At 35.5% G+C, this 24,339-nt stretch overlaps 1 protein-coding gene across 18 annotated transcripts in view; it reads left to right on the top strand.

Annotated features, from left to right (window-relative positions):
- COL24A1 (collagen type XXIV alpha 1 chain) overlaps positions 1-24,339 on the top strand; it is a 349,075-nt gene that overhangs the window by 122,974 nt on the left and 201,762 nt on the right. For all 18 annotated transcript variants that reach the window (XR_011532521.1, XR_011532522.1, XM_008516954.2 and 15 more), the window contains one exon: positions 13,223-13,276. Coding sequence is in view for 16 of the 18 variants with exons in the window: in XM_008516954.2 (XP_008515176.2) it covers positions 13,223-13,276 (54 nt within the window). In the remaining 2 variants the exon portion in view is untranslated. The remainder of the gene's footprint in view (positions 1-13,222; positions 13,277-24,339) is intronic.

Below are 24,339 nucleotides of genomic sequence, written 5' to 3' on the forward strand. Positions count from 1 at the left end.
TTAACTATGAGACAGAAGGATTAGGAAAGAGTTCATGGAAAAGATGGATCTTGAATTAGATTGTTGGTTAGTAAATGGCAGGAAAAGGGAAGGGCCTTCCAGGCAGGGTAAATAACATGAGCAGAGCCTAGGCATCTAGATACTATGTATGGTGGATTTACAGAAAAGTGAATAAAACTGGCTAGCTGATGCAGATTCCTTCTGTTGCTATAAAGTGACAGATAGTGAAATTAGGTTGGTGCCAAATTGCATAAGACCTTTGATTCCAAGCTATGTCAGTGGCAGAGTATTCAGTAGTTGTGTAGCTTGGCCTAATATCACAATTCTTGTATTGTGAAAAGATATGGAACCTGCCCCCTCATCTCCCAAGTGAATCAGCCAAAGTTTTATTGATTTGCCTGGTTTCTGCCCACAGTGGTAACAAATTTCTATCCTTTCATGCTCAGTGTTGGTGGGAGTCTCTACAACTGTTGTCTGAAAGGGACAGAATCTTCTGCCTACCCAGGATGAATTTTAGTACTATTAGTTACTATTACTAATAATACTTAGTACTATGGTTATAGTGATGTGGACCTGAAGTTGCTCGAGTAGACTGATGAGGAAATCTTTCCACCCAGAGGAGAGTTAGCAACGACTAAGGCAATTGTCTTTGAAGATATTTCTGGTTCCTAGTACTTGACCTACAGCCATCTCCCCCAATTCCTCCTCTTAATAAACAATAAATGGGAGACCATTTATTGCCTGGTTAACTATAGAATTTGGTCAATATGTTTACTGCCTATTCCCATGGACTTTCCTCAAATCCTGTTAATCATCTGGTGAGGCCCTCATACTTCCTCTTCCAGAAAGCTGTGTCTGTCAATATCTCATTGTAATCACCAGAACTGTCAGGGACTGTGAAGGATCTGATATTTTATTTTATTTGCAAGCCAACAAGTCAGCCTGACAGTTTCACGGATTCTGGTAGAAGACACAAGATTGCTGGGACATAGACAAAGGACAATTTATTACTCTCAGTAATAGCAGTTTCCGGAGTATCAACATTTTTACACTGTTTCGCTGAGCCTCAGTTCTCTTAGGGTGATGTGAAGAGAGCTAGATGACACTTGTATATGCAGTTGGTTGCATTACCTAAGAGGAACTTTGAGCTTAGGGAAACAGAGTCTTTTATATTAGGCAGTTATGAAAAAATGTGTTCCAGAAAGAGATACACAATTATATAGACAGTACACATTCCTACCTTTTGCGACAGAGGGAGACACTGTCTCTATCTTTGCTATACAAAATTCCTGAAAAGATAAACTGGAACAATGGATAGTATCTCATTTGTATGATGTGCAGAAATGTAAGGGACCACAGAGAATTATCTCCCAACAGCATGTTAAGTTCAATATTGGAGGTATAAAGATAGGTTATACTCTTTTTCCTCCTTGAGCTCACATTTCTTTGGAATAAAGAAACATATCCTTATTTACAGTATAGCATGATTGGTACTAAATTAGCCATATTAACAGAGTTCTGTAGGAATATAAAGGAACAAGCTACTGATTCTGACTAAGGGAATCCATGAAAGCCTTCCCAGATCAGTTACATTTGAGTTGGTAATAAATTGTATGATGAAGGAACCTTGGGCAGGGAGTCTAAGGAAGACTTCCAAAAGCATGGTTGCTTGAGCAAAGACTTGAAGAAATAGTAAGGATTTATCAAATGGAAACAGAGGGCAAGGACATTCAAGCACGGATATATGAAGGAACAAGGTGTATTTAAAGAACTGCAAGTAGTTCAGTGTTTTAGTCAGGTCTCTTTCCATTAAAAGTGACAGAAACCTAACACAAACAACTTTAAGCCAAAATCAGGATTGGCTAACGTAATCAGGACATTCAGTGCATGTGCCTAGAGGTTTGGCTAGATACAGGAGCTCAACAAATACAATCAAGACACTCTCCATCTCTTAGCCTTACTTATCTTTGTTGGCTTCATTCACAGGAGCACATTGTGGAAAAGGTAGCCTTTGGCAACTCTAGGCTTATATTGCCCTTGAGTTAGCAATCTTAGCAAAAAGAGAGAGTTCTTCTTTCCTTATAGCTCCAGCAAGAATTCTAAGATGGACTCCAGCCTTTCTGACTTGGATTACATGATCATCTTTAAATCAGTCGCATGAGCCATGTAACTGGAATCCCGTAAGTGGCAAGATTTGGGTCATTTACCTACTCCCTAGAAACTAGGATAGGGGCAGAAGCACATGGAACTTCAAATTGGGGAAGAGTGGTTCCCCATAGAGATGGTGAGCAGATTTAAAAATAATGCCCTCTATATTTCACATCTTTGGTGCCCAATATCTGCATATACCCTTCTTCCCACTTATGTAGTTTTAAAAATACCTTTTTCTGGGCCTTGCCTGGTGGTGTAGCAGTTAAGTTCATGCACTCTGCTTCGGTGGCCTGGGGTTTGCTGGTTCATACCCCAGGCATGGACCTACGCACCACTTATCAAGCCATGCTATGGCAGGCATCCCACATATAAAGTAGAGGAAGATGGGCAGAGATGTTAGCTCAGGGCCAATCTTCCTCAGCAAACAGAGGAGGATTGGTGGTGGATGTTAGCTCAGGGCTAATCTTCCTCAAAAAACAAAAAAACCAAAAACCTCTTCCTAACATAGAGCAGCCACCCACACAGCTGAAAATACACTCCCTTGTCCAATATGGTGTCCCTTGTCACCATATTGGTCAGTTATTGCCTACAGCTCCAAGATCATGTTTGTGGGGTAAGGTATGTTCTTCTCAGTGAGGCCTGAATACAGGTCTACATTTCAACTAACCAGTATGTGATTTTGGAAAGAAAACAAGATAGCCACAATATTCATTTCATCTGGGAAAAGAGAGAATGGTGAACAACATAGATCAGCCCAGGCACATAGCTGTGCATTTTGAACAAAAGTAGATAATTGGTACATGCCAGTTCTTCATAGCGGTATAAATCAGCTTTTTTAATCACCTAATTTCCCACTCCGTATCACAAACATACACACACTGAAAGGGGGAGAGTCTTTGAGATAAAGAGTCTCTAGAATATACGATGAAACCAGGCAGTTTTTTTCTCCAGTGTATGTTCAGTGCCACAACAATGCCTGACACATAGTATCTACATGTTCAATTCTTTATTTAAGACACTCATAAGAATTCTAAATGAGTCAAATATATAGACATTAACTACCTAAAATAATACTTATCCAAAGATAAGTATCAAATCATAGTCATGCTGTTATCTCCAAAACAGTTTGAAACCTGAGCTTCACTGATTTTTATCCAGGGACAAGTTCTCTAAAGATCTTCAGTGGTTGCGTACCAAAAAGCAAGTGATTATCTAAAAGACTCAGTACCAATTACCTTTTTGTTTTACAGTTTTATTCAGGCATAATTGACATAAAACAAACTGCATATATTTCAACTGTACAATTTGATAATGTTTGACATATTTATATAACTTATGAAACCATTACCAAAATCACGATACTGAACACATCCATCAAAACTCTCAAATTTCTTTGTTCCCCTTTGTTATCCTTCCTTTCTATTCCTCATGCCCCTCCTTTCCCGAGTCTACTACTGATCTGCTTTGTTGCCACTGTAGGTCATCCAAACCTAAGTATCAAATAATGGTCAAAGTAGTTTATTTTTGAATTATAAGTTTAATATAATTTTTTGTGGATTTCAGTAGAATAAAAATGAACTTTGCAGCTGACTTTGTAGGTTCTTTTAAGAATGACTTCAAACATACTGTGATACTATTTAAACAAAGTCCTATTTAGAACAGAGTTATGTCGTGTCATGTGGAATTTTCTTTTCTTTGTTGTTTATGTATTTTCTTTGCTGAGTTTTTAGGGTGCCATCCCTATGGAATTCAAATCTCCTATATTACTGCTCAAATATGTAGAACTACAAAAGGGAAAATATATGAATACTAGCAGTAAGCATTTGCAAAGATTTCAATAGTATCATAATGAAAAAAATCTGTTTTTGATGGATTTTTAGATCTAAAACAGCAAAAGAGAATGAAAGGGAGCCAGATACCTAGATGAATTCTTTATTTTACACTTATTTTCTTCAGAAGTTCATATTTTCTGTTTGTGGTTTTCTCAGAAGACAGAACAGTTCTTTAATTTGCAGTTGCATGCCGCCTCGTGCTAAAGTTTAGTTTCTATAGTTTACTGGGAAAGCGAATTTATTACTTTTGCCCTTTCAAATATTTTTTTTGGCATTAGCTTTTGGATGGATTCTTCTCACTCAGAAAAGGTCATTTTAATCTTTTATTATGACTTTCCTACTTGGACTCACCATGTTACTGACATGGCCAGTACTTCCACAAATGCTGAAGAATGAAATCTTATGATTGTTGTTTGGATCCATGTCTCAAACCAAATTCTCCCCTTACAAAGCCTCTCTCCCTCTGGATGCATTCTTTCTTGTTTGCATATGCAAACTTTCAATCCTGTATTTAGAATCTATGCTAGTTGGGTTTTTTGCTGGGGTCAGGGGGAGTTGTTTGTTTTTTCAGGCAAAGGGAAAATTTTGAAACTGCAAAACTGAAAATATAATTATTCAAACAATTCATTTTTAATTTGGTCATCAATTTAGGCCATCAAATGTTTATTGAATGTACTGTATGCCCAACACTAGACTAGGCTTTGCATAACTTCGCCCTCTAGTAATTCATAATTTACGTGTTGCCTTATGTTAAATAACATTAATTTTATCATTTCTTAATATGTTTTTCTAAGATATATTCATCTCCACCTTTGTTCAGACTTATAAACTACTCAGAAGATAAATTTAAGCCAAACCATATTGTGTTCTTGTGTATTTAAATTACAATGAATATAAAAAATCAATGAAAATTTGAAATTTCATATGAGAATCAAATGACCTAAATGCCACTCATCTATAAGAGCAGAGTATTTTTTTTTTTTTAAGATTTTATTTTTTTCCTTTTTCTCCCCAAAGCCCCCCAGTACATAGTTGTATATTCTTCGTTGTGGGTCCTTCTAGTTGTGGCATGTGGGACGCTGCCTCAGCGTGGTTTGATGAGCAGTGCCATGTCCGCGCTCAGGATTTGAACCAACGAAACACTGGGCCACCTGCAGCGGAGCGCGCGAACCTAACCACTCGGCCACGGGGCCAGCCCCAAGAGCAGGGTATTTTAAAGCTACCTTATAAAATATCAGAAAAGTTTAAATTTCCAAAAATATGTACTTTATTTTCAACCTGTTATTATAATTGAACATGCTGTTACCTCCAAAACAGTCCAAAATCTGAACTTCACTGATTTCACCTGGGAACAAGTTCAATGAATAAATTCTATTTTCTCTCTAAAAAATCTTCCAATTGTTACAAACTGTTGCTACCCAAAAGCAAATGATTATCTAAAATACCCAATGCCAATTACCCTTTTTTTTCTGTTACAGCTTTATTGAGGTATATTTGAGATATATAAGCTGCATATATTTAAGTTACTTTATTTTATAGTTTTTCATATATGTGTAACCTGTTAAGTCATCACCAAGATCAAGATAGTGAACCTATCTGTTGAACACACCAATTTCTGGTCATCTTTTGTAATCTGTCTCTTCTGCCCTTCCTTCTCAGGGTACCACTGATCTGCTTTTTGTCACTATAGATTAATTTGCATTTTTCTAAAGTTTTTATATAAATGAATTCATATAGTATGTACTCTTTTTTCATCTGGCTTTTTTTGCTTAGTAAAATGCATTTGAGATTCATCCCAGTTACCACATCCAGTAGTTTCATTTCATCAGTATACCATAATTAGTTTATCCATTGGATTTATTTGTGGATTTTTTATCCATTTACCATTTTAACCATTTTTTTAAAACACAAGGGCTATGTATTTTAAGAGAAAACAGACTCTATCATTCTTATTGAGGGACTGACACAGTGCGCCATGTATGCCATAGAGCGCATAGAGCATCATATACTTAAGTGTATCAGGACACTCTAGCTTCAAGCTTCTGACTACTGCCAGAATAAGAATGATAATATTTTACTTTTATGATATCCCAGGAAACTAATGGAATCTGGTAGTGCTTTGGTTCCCAGGTTTTGCTTAAAAATGCATGCGAATTAGTCTCCAGCCTTTAGTGATTAGAGAATAATAAAACTTTGTTTTTACTGGAGAGAATGCTGAGTCACTCTTCTCAGTGCAGTAAACAGATGTGAGGATCTGAAAATAGAAGACACATTTTCTCATTATTTTTAAAGCTACTTCAGTTTTCTGCTTCTTGATAAAAACTGTTGATTAGAGTATTTCTGTTAAGAAGACACCAGACACAGGATACAAAATCAATATACAAAAATCAGTTGTGTTTCTATACTAATAATGAACTATCAGAAAGAGAAATTAGGAAAACAGCCCCACTGAAAACTATAAGACGATGAAAGAAATTGAAAAAGACACAAATAAATGGAAAGATATTCCGTGCTCATGGATTGGAAGAATTAATATTATCTCTATATTACCCAAAGCTATCTGCAGGTTCCATGCATCCTTATCAGAATTCCAAGGCATTTTTCACAGAACTATAACAAGCAATCCTAAAATTTGTATGGAACTACGAAAGACCCCGAATAGCCAAAGTAATCTCAAGAAAGGAAAACAAAGCTGGAGCCATGATGCTTCCTGTTTCAAACTATATTACAGAACTGTAGTAACCAAAACAGTATAGTATTGGCTTAAAAACAGACACATAGATCAATGGAACAGAATAGAGAATTCAGAAACAAACCCACCCATATATGGTCAATTAATCTATGACAGAGAAACCAAGAATATACAATGGGGAAAGGATAGTTTCTTCAATAAATGGTGTTGGGAAAACTGGACAGGTTCATGCAAAACAATGAAACCTATCTTACACCATACACAAAAATTACTTCAAAATGGATTAAAGACTTGAACATGAGACCTGAAACCATAAAACTCCTAAAGGAAAACAAATGCGAAAAGCTTCTTGATATTGGTCTTGATGATGATTTTTTGGATTTGACACCAAAAGCAAAGGCAACAAAAGCCAAAATAAACAATTGGAACTACGTCTAACTGAAAAGCTTCTGCACAGCAAAGGAAATCATCAACAAAATGAAAAAGCAACCTACTAAATGGGAGAAAATATTTGCAGATTGTATATCTGATAATGGGTTAATATCCAAAATATGTAAAGAACTCATACAACTCAATAGAAAAAGAAAACCTGATTAAAAAATGGACAGAGGATCTGAATAGACATTTTTCCAGAGAAGATATACAGATGGCCAACAGGTACTTGAAAAAGTGCTCAATGTCACTAATCATCAGGAAAATGCAAATCAGACCACAATGAGATATCAACTGTTAGAATGACTATTATTAAGAAGACAAGAAATAACAAGTCTTGGCAAATATGTGGAGAAAAGGGAACCTTTGTGCACTATTGGTGAGAATGTAAGTTTGGTGTAGCCACTATGGAAAACAGTATAGAGGTTCCTCAAAAAATTAAAAATAGGGGCTGGCCCAGTGGTGCAGTGGTTAAGTTCTCATGTTCTGCTTTGGCAGCCTGGGGTTCGCCAGTTTGGATCCCGGGTGTGGACATGGCACTGCTTATCAAGCCATGCTGTGGTAGGTGTCCCACATATAAAGTAGAGGAAGATGGGCATGGATGTTAGCTCAGGGCCAGTCTTCCTCAGCAAAAAGAGGAGGATTGGCAGATGTTAGCTCAGGCCTGATCTTCCTCAAAAAAAAAAAATAATAAAATAAAATAAAATAAATTAAAAATAGAGGGGGCCGGCCCCATGGCTGAGTGGTTAAGTTTGCATGCTCTGCTTCAGCGGCCCAGGGCTTTGCTAGTTCAGATCCTGGGCACGGACATGGCTCCGCTCAATAGGCCATGTTGAGGCGGCATCCCACATGCCACAACTAGAAGGACCCACAACTAAAAGAAAATATACAACTATGTACTGGGGGAATTTGGGGAGAAAAAGCAGAAAAAAGAAATTAAAAATAGAACTACCATCCAATCCAGCAATTCCGCTTCTAGGTATTTATCCAAAGAAAATGAAACACCAACTTGAAAAAAAATATGCACCTGCCACGTCATTGCAACATTACTTACAATAGTCAACACATGGAAACAACCTAAGTGTCCATTGATGGATGAATATATAAAGAAAATGTGGTATATATATATAATGGAATAGTATTCAGCCTTTTAAAAGAAGGAAATCATACTATTTGTGACAACATGGATGCACCTCGAGGGCATTATGCTAAATGAAATAAATTAGAGAAAGACAATACCATGATACCACTTATATGTGGAATCTGAAACAAGAAAACAAAAGAAAAAGCAAACTCATAGATATAGAGAACAGATTGGTGGTTGCCAGAGGCAAGGGGTAGGGGTTGGGCAAAATGGGTGAAGGCAGTCAAAAGGTACAAACTTTCAGTTATAAATAAATTAGTCATGAGGATGTAATGTACAGCATGGTGACATAGTTAATAATACTGTATTGTATATTTGAGAAGTGCTAAGTGAGTAGATCTTAAAAGTTCTCATCACAAGAAAAAAAATTTGTGGTAAAGGATGTTAATTAGAATTATTGTGGTGATCATTTCACAAATATGCATGTATTGAATCAATATGTTTTACACCTCAAACTAATGTAATGTTGTATGTCAATTGTATCTCAATTTTTAAAAAAGCAAGCCCCGAAAGTCAGATTGCTCTTCCTTCCCCTCACTAAGGTGTTCTGTTGTCATTTGTGATGTGACTTAATGGAGATGGTGGAGCACATTTGGGACAAACCATTTTGACTTTTCAATGTTTTCCAAATTATTTTAAATTAAAAAAATATGAATTAGAGCATCTTCATCAGATTTTAAAATTTTCTTCCTGTATAATTTCATGGCAACATAGTTATTAAAGTAAAAATTATAGACTCTGAATGATGTACTTTTTATCTTGCAATCTGTAAGCACCCTGAAACTTTGCTTGGCAACAACAGCCATATTCTGTCATTTGATTATATTTTGAATGGAAAATTTAAGAGTTTTTAAAAAATTTCTTTTATAGACGTATGCTATCATTAAAGTCAGTTGATCCAGTTAACTCTGATTTTTATATTTGAAATGTGTTATTTAAAAGGCAAGATCTCTACTTGGTAGTAACCCAGGTATGAATTTTTAAAATAATAAAAATGTTCTCTGGCAAAGTTTCTAAGATATCTTATTTAAGAAGGAAATAAATATTATTTTTTCTCCTTTTAATAACTGTGCTGATATGTTTCTGAACTTTTAAAGTTTTAGTTTGAAAATATTCAGCTTACATGACTATAATATAATATCAGATTTGTTGACGTCTTTTGTCTCCCATTCCCGTAGTCTCTGTCACTTTTTCTTTTTAATATTCCTTTACTATTATTTTAACATTTAAGAAGGGACAGATATTCATGCTTATACTCAATATTCCATGTTTAACCAGAAGTCACCTCAGTAAATTTTTTCTTACTGTTTTATTGAAAAATAAAAGACAGAAAACTATGTAAAACAAATGTATATCACAAACAGTATATATATATATATATATGTATATACATACACACTGTATGTACAAATGTGTATCACAAACAGTATTTACATATCACAGCAGTATAAGACAAACGCTCTTGTAACTACCATGCACGACAGGAATAGAACTGCCACTTACCCCCAGAAGCTGTTAGGGATCTCAACCCAACCACAAGCCTCTCCCTCCCAAAAGTAAGCAGTTCCTCTTTTTTCTTTTATGGTTTAGCACTCAAGTGTGCATCTTTTAAAACTATAGTTTACGCTTTTTTGTTTGTTTTATTCACTATGTCTTTCAATTTGCAAGTTCTTTCTATTTCCTTTTTTCCCCCTGACTATTTAGTTGTTGAAGATTTCCAGTCATTTGACCTGTAGAGTTTCCCACAGCCTGGCTTTTGCTGATTGTGGTCTCATGCTGTAGTTATGCGTATTTCTCAGTCCTCTGTATTTCCTGCAAATTGATAGTCATGTACAGAAGTCTGGCCATATTCAGTTTTATTTGTTTGTTCTTGGCAAGACTATAGGTGGTATTGTGTTCTTTCATCAGGAAGCACATAATGTCTAGTTATTTCTTTTTTTGCGATGTTAGTAACATTGATTACTCAACTGTCTAGATCCATTAGATCACTTAGGGAATTGCAAAATGGATATATTCTGGTTTTATCATTTATTTTTCATTTATTGGCTAGAATACATACCCTCACCTACTATTTGCTTAGTAGTGGTACAGTATATATAGGAAATGTAGAGTAGATGCTTGATTCTTCACTTTTGTTTACCAGTTTTTGAAATAATGAGTTGGCTCCCTTTCGTCTTCTAAACATGGACAGTTTTTTTGTTATTGTGTTATCATCATGAGTTAATGAATTTAAACATATTTGACATGTTTCAATCCTTTGCAATTCTTATCCTTGTTAAAGTTCATGTTGTCCCATGTCTGGCCGGTGGGATCCTCTTCAAGCTCCCAGAGTTATTTTAACATGACTCTAGTTTGATTCCTTTGATAGCTTCCTTGATTTCTGCTATGACAGGGTGTTCCAGGCTCATCTGGAGGATGGACAGAAGCTATGAATTTATCCATGGGGACACTCTGAACCAGTGGTTGTAAATCAGTACCCTGGGGGCTAAAAATAGCCACCAGACATCTCCTTTTCTTTTTTTCCAAAAGAAACAAACAAGCCAGTCATTCAACAAAAACAAAAACAAAAACATCGTTTTTTTTAGCACTTACTTTATGCCAAGTGTTGTACTAGTTGCTGGGAATATGGTTGTTAATAAGATATAAAACTGCCTCAAGGAGTTTACAATCTCATGAGGAAAATGAAACAAGGCAAAATGCTACATTAAGTGACCTGTAGGACCCCAGGATGGTGTGAGAGTTCTTAGAAGGAATCTGACTTAAAGTTAGAGGTCAAAGAAAGATTTGCAAGTAACATAGTCAATCCTCTATTTAAAACATAAGCCTTCCAGGTGAAGAAAGATAAGGGAAAATAATTCAAGGCAGAGAAAACAGTATGTGCAAAAGCCCCAAAGTGAAAGAGAATGTATACTTTCAGGGTATGAAAGTTGTTCAGTGACTGAAGTTTTGGGTGGAAGAGGATAGAATAGAGAGGTAAGTAGAGGCCAATTTGTGAAGGCCCCTATAAGTTATGTTTTTAGGAATTTGGATTTTATTTTGAGGCCATTAACAAAGTAGCATGATCAGATTTGCATAGAATGCACTACAGAGTGAAAAATGAATTGTGTAGGGGATGGAAAGATGAAGAAAAGAAAGGAGACTGGTTTAGAAGCTAGGGGTAGTGACTTACTGTATGGTAGTAGAGAAGGGTACAGAGAAAAGTGGCTCAAATTGACAGGCATTAGGAGATGGAACTGACAGGACTTTAGTGAACAATTGGAAGGTGGTGGTGGTGAGGGAAAAAGAAACATTTAAAATGATGTACAGATTTTTGACTTGGACACTGGTGGATAGAGGTAAGTTTTACTTAAATAGTGAACACAGGGTGAAGAGTGGCTATAATGCAAGAAAGAAATGAGTTCTATTTTGGACGACTAGTTAGTATTACACCAGGAACTAGAACAGAAATGTCTTGATTCAAGTTGACAGGGATTTTCCCTCACTAAACTTACTAACAAAGGATGTGTTACAAAGGATATGAAATTATCAGGAAAAGAATCTAAGTTTTTTAAGTTGTCATATATACAAATATTAGCATAGGTGAATCTGATTTCCTTTAATTAGAAAAGCCATCAGCAAGTCTGTGTTAAACATCTTCTATTCCAAAACTTCCAGAAATCTGATCCTGTAACCAGGCTTTCTGATACTATTGCTTTTTCTCTTGCCAGAAATGTCCCCAAGTAATGTTTTTCTCTACAGAATCCAAGTTTTTAATCGGAGTCAAGGCATTTCTGTCCTAATCCAGACTGGATGAGTTGGTATCATTTTCTTTTGAGTTGTTTTTCTTTCCAGGATGAGTATTCCAGAATCAACCTTACTGTTCCATATTACTGTGGGCATTTTTATTCCCATGATGTTTACCCCTCCACTGAACTACCTTTTGTGGCTGACATTCTTATTTTAGTTGCAGCCTTCTTTACTTTTAAAGATGCTAATTTTGTACTTGTCTTACTTTTTATTCCTTTGTCCATGTCAGTGGGAAACTCTGAAACAGCTTTATCTGTGACAAAATTAATATAAGTAAAACTACAATCATTAGCTTATTATCATTATTGAAACAAATCATGATGAATCACATTCTTATTCATTATTTCAGCAAGAATATTGATCTAACCATTTTAGAGCAACAATTCTAGGCTTCTTCTCGGTACAGATTTTATTTAACACTATAGTCCATTTCTGTTTCTTGAGCTACTGTTTTAGACTGCTGAAGTATAATTTCCAAAAGGGTAAAATTATGCTTCTCAGGCAAATATAAAGTAAACATGGGTCAAAGATTTTATTCAACTCATTAATGATGGAACCAGTAAGATGTTAAGATGAGTTCAAACAGCATTTGAGGAGCTAAGTATTTACAGATAGTTAAATGTGAGAATGTTAGAATACAGTTGAGTTAGATACATAACTGATTAATATCCTATATATTAAGCCATAACCTTTGGGGTTATTTTTTTCACCGGACAGAAATTGTTTGTATCTCTACCTAACAAAAAATCTACAAGTTAACATAAAGTTAGTAAGGCATGAGTCTAACAGAGTACACTTACCTAATTCTTAGCGACCCTGTGTCCCTCCCACATCATGTTGAAAGGACCTGTTACATACCTTTTTGCATTTTTTCCAAGTTGTGGAAGATGTTTGAATAAGACCTTCAATCTCTTAGACTCTTAGACTTCCAGTCTCTTAGATTAGAGGCTTTTCTTTGGGTCTGAGGATTGTTCTTGAATAACTGGTAAAGTAAATTCTCTTTTAATAAACTTTGTAAGTTTTGTATTCCAATGTTAGATGACTGCCTAAAAATCTTTAATACTGAGTTTTTGAGGAGTATGAATTGCTTTGGGCATGAAAGAAAGGCAATGGGAAATTTGAAAGGGAAAAAAAGGCAAAGTAATTTGCTGTGGAATAAACTCTGTACGTTTTTATGTTCCCTAGGGTTTTCCAGGAGATATTGGGATTCCTGGACAAAATGGCCCTGAAGGATCAAAGGTAAAAAAAAAAAAGAAACAAAAAACTATGATACCTAGAGTTGTCTAATCTCAAATCTCAAAGAATGGGTAAAGATTTTAGGAATATCATATTTCTGGATATTTTTGTCCTGTCTCAGGTGCGTTTAATAAACTTTGTACAGCTTGTTTGAAGAGAATTAAGAAGTTTGCATGTCTGGTTGTTCCTTTGGTGCCCTTTGCTTAGTTAGAGTATGTTATCCAGTCTCCTGGATTCAGGTGTTTGAAAATGATTTTCCTAGTGTGGTATGGACTTAAATGAGGGTGACCGTATTTGCAAAGCACATAAATCACTGAAAAAAAGATTTCTTGGAGCAGATGGAAAAAAACCCCAAAAAACTAAAAAGTTACAGCATACAGTAAATGTTTTCTGATCACTAAAACACTCTAGGGCCCATTGACTATCCACTAGTTAAAATAAAAGAGAGCCTGTGTGTCCTGGAAGTTATACATAGCACAAAATACCTGAAGAAACCTAAGAATTATTACCTTTCTTTACTGTTGTTGTGTATATATACTAGAAATTATCTATAGCAAAGTTTTAAATACCAGACTTGGCCAAGCAACTGACATAGAATGAGCATTGTAAGCAAATAGAGCATTGTGAATAAAGACATGGAAGGATGAAATGGGCTGAAGTTTGGAGAATTGGCAGGTTATGAAGTATAGCTGCTTTGGAAGGTTATCATTATGAGTAGAGCGGAAATGATAGGAGATGAAGCTGGAAAGAATATTAATAATAGCTATATTTGTTAGGTCACTACGGTGTCAAGTACTATAGTAAATGTTTTACAGACGTCTCATTTAATCTTCACAACAGCATTGTGAGATAGATATTATCCCCGTTCTACAGACGGTTAGGTCATTCCCTCACAGTCACGTAACCATCAAGTGATGTAGCCGGGATTTTAACCCAGATATTATTTCAAAGTCTTACCTCTTAACCACTTAGCTTTGGGATTAAATTGTGGAGAACGTTCAACACCATGCTGCAGAATTTCTACTTTATCCGTGGGCATCATGAAGTAATCAAAGATATTTCAGTAGTAAAGTGTCCTAGGTGATTTATGTTTTAAAAATATACTTATAATCAGTATGTAGGATAGTTTAAATAGAGAAATTGAAGCCAAGGAGAAGAGCTGGAAAAAGCTAGAAAAGAAAATATGAAGATCTGAAACAGGACATTCATTCAATCAGCAAATATTTATTGGCTGCCTCATGTGACAGCCATTGTATTAGACCCTAGGGCTACAAAGATGAAAAGTCCTGATCCCTACTTTCAAGAAACCTACAATCTAGAGAAAGATATGCAGGAAAACCTTTATAATAACCATATGGATAATATATAATATGTAGTACTGTGCAAGCATTGGGTTAGGGGACTCAGATGACAGTTTGTAGAGAAGGTAGCACTTGAGCTGACATGATGAATGAGTAGGAGTTTGCAAACAGACAAGTGGGTTGTATGGCATTCAGGAAAAGGAAATTGTGAGAGGATGGAGGTGCAATATTTGGAACATATTTGTACTACAAGTTATTTGTTGTTTATGTGAAATTCAAATTTAACTGGGCATCCTGTATTTTATCTGGCAACCCTACTGGCCACCTACAAACTTTCCCTGTATCCAGCGATGTTTCTTCTTTCCTTTATGTCTGCAGAGAGGTAGAATTCCTCCTCCTCCTTGGTATTCAAGTTCCACATATGTTTTGCATCGGACTCTTCTCTTGACTCCTGAATGACCTCATGCCATCAATTATCACCTTTACCCTGATCTTTCCTTTGACTCAGAATTTCCCCTCTTTGCTGTTAAAACCATTCTCACTGCCAATTTGTAGTTTAGGTCCTTTTTATTTTTCACCAGGATTAGTGTAATGTTCCTCCAGTTCTTCCTGCCTCTGGTGTGACATTTCAAATCTACTTCAAAGCTGCTGATGGAATAATCTTTGTGAAGTATAGATCACATCACGTCACTCTTGTGCTTAAATTCTTCAGTTATCTCCACAGCTTCCAGGTTAAGGCTTGTTCTTCTTTACTTTTTACACAAGGCTCTTTATGACCTACCCTCTCTCTCTAACTCTGTAGTCATATAGTCACATCTACCATCACTCTTCCAAAAGCATTACTCCAGCCAAACTATTTACAATACCAGACCATGCCATGCCTGTTTAAATCTAACAGCTTCCTGTGTGCTGTTCCTTTTGTCTGGATATCTCTCTACCTTTCTATGCCCTTGTTCATCTACCTAACACCTACACCTTACATACCACGTTGTCCAGCAAGCTTTCCCTGTTCTTCCCAAATGTAATTGAGATATCCTTTCTCTGTAGTCCCTAAAAAAAAACTATCAAGCACTTATCTTATATAACTACTGATCTACTTATCTCTCTATTAGACTGTAAGTTTTTTGAGAGAAGAGAGTGATTTTATATACATCACAATAACCATAATAATATCCATAGCACATAATAAAAAAGCAATAGATTTTGGCTGAATGGATGATTGATTGAATGATTGTATTTCAAAGCTGTTTTGGAACTAGAAACAATGCAACTTGGTAACTGATTAAATGAAAGTGATGGGAGAAAGCGAAGTCAAAGATAAAACTGAGACTATACTTTGGGTTACTGATGTCATTGACTTAAATAGGGAACTCAGGAGGAGGAGCAGGTTTGGAGGATGGGGAAGGGAAGAAGTTGGATTCTACGTGTATTTAGTTTGAGGTACCTGGTTGACCTCAGGGTAGAAATAATCAATATCTAATAGTAAAGCAAGGCCAAAAGTAGAAATAGTACTATGAATGGATGTTGAAAAGGAGAGAAAGAGAGACAGACTATAGAGAATGGAGTTGAGAATTTCTCATGTCCAGTTTAGCCCTTCACCTACTGTATGCTTAGGAACTTGAACTTGATGCATATATAAACACATTCATTTATCCATTCATTCACTTAGGATTTATTGTTTCTTTTGTGTGTTAGGCCAAGTGCTAAATGTGGGTTTGTAAAGATTTCTAAACTATGGTCCCTCCCCTGGATTAGGTTACAGTTTAGCGAGAGATACCGAAAAAATCATCACAAAATGTAAGGAGTGCTGTATAAAAGAGCTGGTGAAGTGCTAGGAGAGCCTGGAGGATTGAACAACAGATTCTGCCTGAGGGAACTGGGAATTACTTCAAGGGGAAGTGATCATTGAATTTAATGTTTTTAAGTATGCGTATCATAGTGGATGAAGAACCAGATAGCTTTCTAAATTCTTTTCAATTTGGAAATTTTGTTTCTCTTGAAGTTTTGGCAAAAAAAAAGTCAGAGAACTGAAGAAAACCAGCTGATCTCTTGTATGTTATTGCAATAGTGATCTTTAAAACTTCCTTCTCATTACTTACTTCTTTTTTGTCTTAGAATTGTGATTTTTAAAAGTGGGACAAAAGACCAGAAAGCCAGACATTTTAATAGATACCAATGGTTGAATTTCCAGTGGGTAATAATTTCTTTGTGGATTACTTTATCTAAATTTATTCCATAAACACGAGCTTGTACCCTCATCAGTACCAACATGATGGTACTGATTGACTTTGTACACATCACTGAATTTTAAAATAATATCTTAGAAGAGATAATTTTATCAAAAGAACCAGAAAATTCTTCAAGGAACAGCAGTACAATTTTATGTTTTTATCTCTCTTCTAGGTCCTTCCTATTTGCCTTGAGATTGTTTCTAGAAACAAGAAAAAAACAGAGTCAAACATACTGACCCTTTTAGCATGTTGTGTTTTTTTAGTTGTGTACACTATATCATGGAAGCATCTTAAAACTTCCTTTATTTCCATATACGTGTCTTCTTTGAAAAGTGGGGACAATACGAATTACTACAGCTCTGTTGAGGCTATACGAAGTGGTCATCAAGAAAATCATGTGCACTCGAAGTACTTGGTTATCCTGTTTGCAAACAAACTGGGTTCTTTCCAGAGCAATTTGGCACAGCTCTAAAGACTTTTATTTTCTCTTCATTTTCTGCCAGTTGACTAACAACCTCAAACTAAGATTGGAAGCTTGTGTTAATTATGGTTCTGTTGATTGTGGGATTGTGTGTGTGTGTATATGTATATATAAATACAAAACATACTTCAGCAAGCCTTCTTGAGAGCTACCCAATTTGGCAGTCTGCTTTCAAGCATCCCATAACATTAGCAAAACCACATCCTTTTCTGCTTAATGCAGAAAGTGAGTACCCCATAAATATTCTCTCTTCTTTGTAAACAGAGGAATAATTTATTTGTTGCCATAAGATTTGTGTTGTTACTTTGGCTATGGATTTAAGGATGGTAAAACAGGCTGTTATTGCCTGTTGTATATCATCCCTGATAAATTTTTAGAGAGAAACTACCATTTGTGAAGTTGTGTTATAGAATATATGGAAATAACTTTTGTACTGAATTATTAAAATATGTCATGTGTTTATCTGAATAGAGGTGAGCTATCTTGGTAAGAGGAAAATGCATAACTCTAAATAGAGCTCCGAGATCACCTCACCCCACCCCTGAAGATTCACGTTGCATAAGCTAGATCAAGATTTTATACACAGATTTCTTATATTAATCATTTTATTTTCCAGGCAGCATTTAGTCAGCTGAGAAATATTTGTTGAGTTTGTACAATAAGCAATGTAGTGTATTAAGTAGTTACTTGAAAACAAGATTAAAACATGGTCTTTTATCTTCTAGGAATTTGTAATCCTCTGGAAATTTTAGATTTCCAGAAAAGTTAAAAAGCGTAACTAGGCAGCATATGATAAGTGAATAATAAGGAGCTCAGAGGAGAGAATAACTTATGTGGCCATTTTCTGAAAGACTTCATAGAGATATTAAGATTTAAGTAGGATGGGTTAGATTTGGCCAAGTAAAGTCAAGGGCTGAGAAATTCTATACAACAAGTACAAAATGAACACAAGAATAGAGGTTGGGAGTAAACCTACATAACTTTAAAAAAAAAAAGTTAGGAGGCAGATTGTGACAGATCTTAAATATAAAGTTGAGAAGTTCGAATGCTAGTAAGCCCAATGGAAGGTTTTTTTTTATTGTGGTAAAAACATAACGTAAAATCTACTTTCAACAAATTTTTAAGTTTACAGTACAGTATTGTAAACTACATGCATATTGTCATACAGCATGTCTCTAGACTGTTTTCATCTTGCATGACTGACACTCTATACCCACTGAACAGCAACTTCCTGTTTCCACCTACCCCAACCCCTGGCAACCACTGTTCCACTTTCTGCTTCTATGAGTATTGACTACTTAGATGTATCATAAAAGTAGAATCATGCATTATTTGTCCTTCTGTGACTGGCTTATTTCACTTAGCATAAGGTCTTCAAGGGTTATTCATGTTGTAGTATATGTCAGGCCTTCTTTTTTAAGGCTGAATAATAGACCATTGTGCAGTAGTTCAAAAATCCACATTTTCTTTATCCATTCATCCACTGATGGACATTTAGGTTGTCCATCTATAGGCTATTGTGAATAATGCTGCAGTGAACATGGGAGTGCAGATGTCTTTTTGAGATCTGGTTTTCAGTTCTTTTGGATAAATACTCAGAAGTGGGATGGCTGGATCATATGGTGGTTCTATTTTTAATTTTTGGAGGAACCTCCATATTGATTTCCATAGTGGCCGCATCATTTTATATTCCCACCAACAGTGCATAGGGTTCCAATTTATCTACATCCTTGCCAACATCTGTTATTTTCTGTTTGCTTGTTTGTTTTGTATGCTTTTTGGTAAGGCAGATTGGCCCTGAGCTGACATCTGTTGCCAATCTTTCTCTTTCTTTTTTTTTTCCTCCAGTACATAGCTGTATATCCTAGTTATAGGTCACTCTAGTTCTTCTATGTGGGATGCTGCCACAGCATGGCTTGATGAGCAGTGTGTAGGTCTGTGCCCAGGATCTGAACCGTTGAACCCCAGGCCATCAAAGGGAAGTGCATAAACTTAACCTCTCAGCCATAGGGCCAGCTCCTCTTTGATTTCAGTAGCCATTTTAATACGTGTGAGGTGATATCTCATTGTGGCTTTGATTTGCACTTCCTTGGTGATTAATGATGTTGAGCATTTTTACATATACCTGTTGACCATTTGTATGTTTTATTTAGAGAAATGTCCATTCAAGTCCTTTGCTCATTTTAATTAAGCTATTTGGTTTTTGCTGTTGGGTTGTAGAGTTCCTTATATATTTTAGATGTTAACCCTTATCAGATTTATGGTTTGCAAAGATTTTCTCCCATTCCATGGGTTGTCTTTTCACACTGTTGATTGTTTTCCTTACTGTGAAGAAGTACTTACTAGTCTATTTTTGCTTTTGTTGCCTTTGATTTTGTCTCAAATCCAAAAAATCATGACCAAGACTGATGTCAAGGAGCTTTCTGCCTGTGTTTTCTTCTAGGAGTTTTATGGTTTCAAGTCTAATATTTAAGTTTTTAATCCATTTTGAGTTGATTTATGTCTATGTTGTAGGATAAGGGTCCAATTTCATTCTTTCACATGTGAATATCCAGCTTTCCTTACGCCATTTGTTGAAGAGACTGTCTTTTCCTCATTGTGTAGTATTGGCCCCCTTGTCAAAGACCATTTGAGCATATACACATGGGTTTATTTCTTGGCTCTCTATTCTGTTCCTTTGGTCTATGTCTGTCTTTATGCCAGTACCAAACTATTTTGATTATTGTACCTTTGTAATATGTTTTGAAGTCAGGAAATGTGAGGCTTCCTGCTTTGTTCTTCTTTCTCAAGATTGTTTTGTCTATTCAGGGTTCTTTGTGGTTCCATACGAATTTTAGGATTGTTTTTTCTGTACCTGCAAAAAATGCCTTTAAGATCTTTCTAGGGATTGCACTGAATCTGTAGATTGCTTTGGGTAGTATGGACATTTTAACAATATTCAATCTTTCAATCCATGAACACGGGATGTCTTTCCATTGTTTGAGTCTTCTTTAATTTCTGTCAGCAATCTTTTGTAGTTCAGTGTACAAGGCTTTCATCTCCTTAGTTAAGTTTACTCCTAAGTATTTTATTCTTTTTGATGCTTTGATAAATGGGATTGTTTTCTTAATTTCCTTTTCAAATTGTTTGTTGTTAATGTACAGAAAAACAAGTGATTTTTTAATGTCAATTTTATATCCTACAACTTTGCTGAATTCATTTTAGTTTTAACAGATTTTGTGGAATCTTTAGGATTTTCCACACACAAAACCATGTCATCTGCAAACAGAGATTTTACTTTTTCTTTTGGGTGTCTTTTTTTCTTTTTTCTCCTAATTGCTCCAACTAAGAATTCAATAGAAGTGGTGAGAGTGCGCATCCTTACCTTAATCCTAATCTTAGAGGAAAGCTTTCAATTTTTCACTGTTGAGTGTGATATTAACGGTGGGCTTTTCGTGTATGGCCTTTATTATGCTAAGGCATTTTCCTTCAGTTTTTGGTTTGTTGAGTGTTTTTATCATGAAAGGGTGTTAAATTTTCTCAACTGCTTTTTCTGCATCTATTTAGATGATCATGTTATTTTTATTCTTCATTCTGTTAACATGCTGTATCACATTGATTGATTTTTACATGTTAAACAATCCTTGCATCCCTGGGATAAATCCCATTTGGTTATGACATATGATCCTTTAATGTGCTGTTGAATTCATTTTGCTAGCATTATTTTGAGGATTTCTGCATCTGTATTCATCAGAGATATTGGCCTGTAATTTTCTTTTCTTGTAGTGTCTTTGTCTGCCTTTGGTCTCATAAAATGAGTTTGGAAGTGTTCCCTCCTCTTCAATATTTTGGAAGAGTTTGAGAAGGATTTACATTAATCCTTATTTAAATGTTTGGTAGAATTCTCCAGTGAAGGCATCTGGTCCTAGGCTTTTCTTGGTTAAGGGGGTTTTTGATTACTGATTCAATCTCCTTACTGGTTATAGATCTGTTTAGATTTTGTATTTCTTCATGATTCAGTTTTGGTAGGTTGTATGTTTCTAGGAATTTTATCTATTTCTTTTAAGTTATCAATTTTGTTGGTGTATAACTGTTTGTATTGTCTCTTCTGATCCTTTTTGTTTCTGTTGTATTAACTCTAATGTGCTGTCTTTCGTTTCTGATTTTATTTATTGGAATCTTGTCTCTTTTTGTCTTAGTCGAGCTAAAGGTTTGTCAATTTTGTTGATCTTTTCACAAAACCAAATCTTAGTTTTGTTGATATTTTCTTTAGGTTTTCTATTCTCTATTCATTTATTTCTGCTCTAGTCTTTATTATTTCCTTCCTTCTCTTAACTTTAGGCTTAATTTGTTCTTCTTTTTCTAGTTCCTTGAGGTGTATTTAGGTGGTTTCTGTGAGATTTCTTCTTTTTTTTCTTGGTGAGGAAGATCCGCTCTGAGTTAATATCTGTTGCCAATCTTCCTCTTTTTGCTTGAGGAAGATTGTCACTGAGCTGACACCTGTGCCAGTCTTCCTCTATTTTGTATGTGGGACACTGCCACAGTATGGCTTGATGAGTGATGTGTGGGTCCGCATGTGAGATCCAAACCCACAAACCCTGGACCACTGAAGCAGAGCATGTGAACTTAACCACTACCCCACCAGGCCAGGCCCCTTTCTTCTTTATTTTTTTAAGATTTTTTTATTCTTTCCTTTTTCTCCCCAAAGCTCCTGGTATATAGTTATAGTTTTTTGGGGGGTTTTTTTAGTTGTGGGTCCTTCTAGTTGTGGCATGTGGGATGCTGCCTCAGCATGGCCCAATGAGTGGTGCCATGTCCGCACCCAGGATCTGAACCAGCGAAACCCCAGGCCACCAAAGCAGAGTGCACAAAGTTAACCACTCAGCCACGGGGCCGGCCCCTCCTTTCTTCTTTTTTAATGTAAGTGTTTGCCACTATAAAATTCCCTCTTAGTACTGCTTTTGCTGCATCCCATAAATTTTGGTATATTGTGTTTTTGTTTTTTTTGTCTTCCAAGATATTTTCTAATTTCCCTTTGGATTTCTTCTTTGATCCATTGGTTCTTCAAAAGTGCATTGTTTAATTTCCATCTATTGGTGAATTTTTTAGTTTCCCTGCTGTTATTGATTTCTGGCTTCATTCCATTAAGGTCAGAAAAGATGGTTGGTATAATTTCAATTTTATTATATTTGCTAAGACTTGTTTTGTGACCTAATATGTGATCTATGCTGGAAAACGTTCTGTATGCACTTGAAAAGAATGTGTATCCTGCTGCTTTGAGTGGAATGTTCTGTATACGTCTGTTAGGTCCATTTGGTCTGTAGTGTTATTTAAGTCCTCTGTTTCCTTATTGGGCTTCTGTCTGGTCGTCCTATCCATTATTGGAAGTACAGTATTGGAATCTTTTGCATTTATTGTGTTGGTGTCTATCTCTCCCTTCAATTCTATCAATATTTGCTGCATTATTTGGGTACTCTGCTATTGGGTGCATATTTATTTATAATTGTTATAACTTCTTGGTGAATTGACTCTTTTATCACGAGTTAATGTCTTTGTCTCTTGTGACAGCTTTCGACTTAACATCTATCTTTTCTAATATAGGTATGGCCATGTCTACTCTCTTTTGGATATCATTTGCATGGAATATCTTTTTCATCCTTTCACTTTCATCCTATGTGTGCCCTTAAATCTAAAGTGAGTCTCTTGTACATAGCGTATAGTTGGATCTTTTTTTATCCATTCAGCCACTCTACATCTTTTGATTGCAGGCTTTAATCTATTTACATTTAAAGTGATTGCTAATAAGGAAGGACTTATTATTGCCATTTTGTTAATTGTAATCATTTTCTGTCTTGTAGCTATTTTGACCCTCTTTTCTTCTCTTACTGTCTTCCTTGTGTTTTGTTGATTTTTTTGTAACTTGCTTTAATTCCTTTCTCATTTTCTTTCGTGTATCTTTTATAGATATTTTATTTGTGGTTACCATGTGGCTTACATAAAATATCTTATAGCAATCTATTTTAAGCTGATAACAACTTAACTTTAGTAGCATAAAAAAGGTCTACTCTTTTACTCTATGGAAGATTTTGAGAGGAGTGAGATGATGAAAGAGGTGTTTTAGGAAGAATAATAATAGTAAATTATACGTATGAATGTGGTAAATGTATAGGGCAGATAAGTGAAATGTCAGTTCAGAGACTGTTGCAAACACTAATCAATGTGTGCTACACGAGGAGAAGGAAACTAATATTTATTGAGTCTCTGTTGTATTCCAAGCACCATTTTATTTATCACAACAACCTTATGGTGCTGATGGTAACATGATTCTATGGATAATGGAACTCAGGTCATATCTCTAGTAAGCTTCAAAGCTAGAATTCAAATCCAGACTCGATTTTAGATTCTGTTCATTTTAAATTTAAAAACAATTGTGTTTAACATATGATAAATATGAAATATGTGCAGTGCAAACAACAATAATAAAACAAACCCTATTAATGTTAAGAAGTAGATCATTGGAAGCCTGGCGTGTGTCCCTCACTAATGATATCTCTCTCTTCCCTTCTTGCTTTTGCAAGTAACCACTCTCTTGTTTTTGCCATACTTTTATCATCTATGTATATACCCTTATAATATTTGTTGTTTTACTTGTTTTGGAAATTCATGTAAATGGAATCATACTAGACATATTCTTCTGTGACTTGCTCCTTGACTCAATCTTGTCCTTTCAACTTGTTCTAGGTTGATGTGTCTAATTATACCTTGTTCATTTTAACTGCTGTATAGTAATCCACTGTATAGATATACTATAATTTTTTAACACTATTGATAGTCGTTTATGGACTTTCTTGTGGTTAGTTTTCACAAATCTTCCACGTGTGCTTGTAAAGACTCTGTAAACTCTAATTTAGGGATTCAGTGTTCTGCGTATGGCCAGTAAATCAAGTTTGTTAATTTTGCTTTCTAAGTCTTCTCTATTCCTACAATTTTTATCTGCTTGACCTACTAATTTCTGAGAGAGATGTGTTAAAATGTCCCTCTCTAATAGTAAATTTCTCAATTTATCTTTATTTA

This window comes from Equus przewalskii, chromosome 24, assembly GCF_037783145.1.
Source record: "Equus przewalskii isolate Varuska chromosome 24, EquPr2, whole genome shotgun sequence".
NCBI classification, from domain to species: domain Eukaryota; kingdom Metazoa; phylum Chordata; class Mammalia; order Perissodactyla; family Equidae; genus Equus; species Equus przewalskii.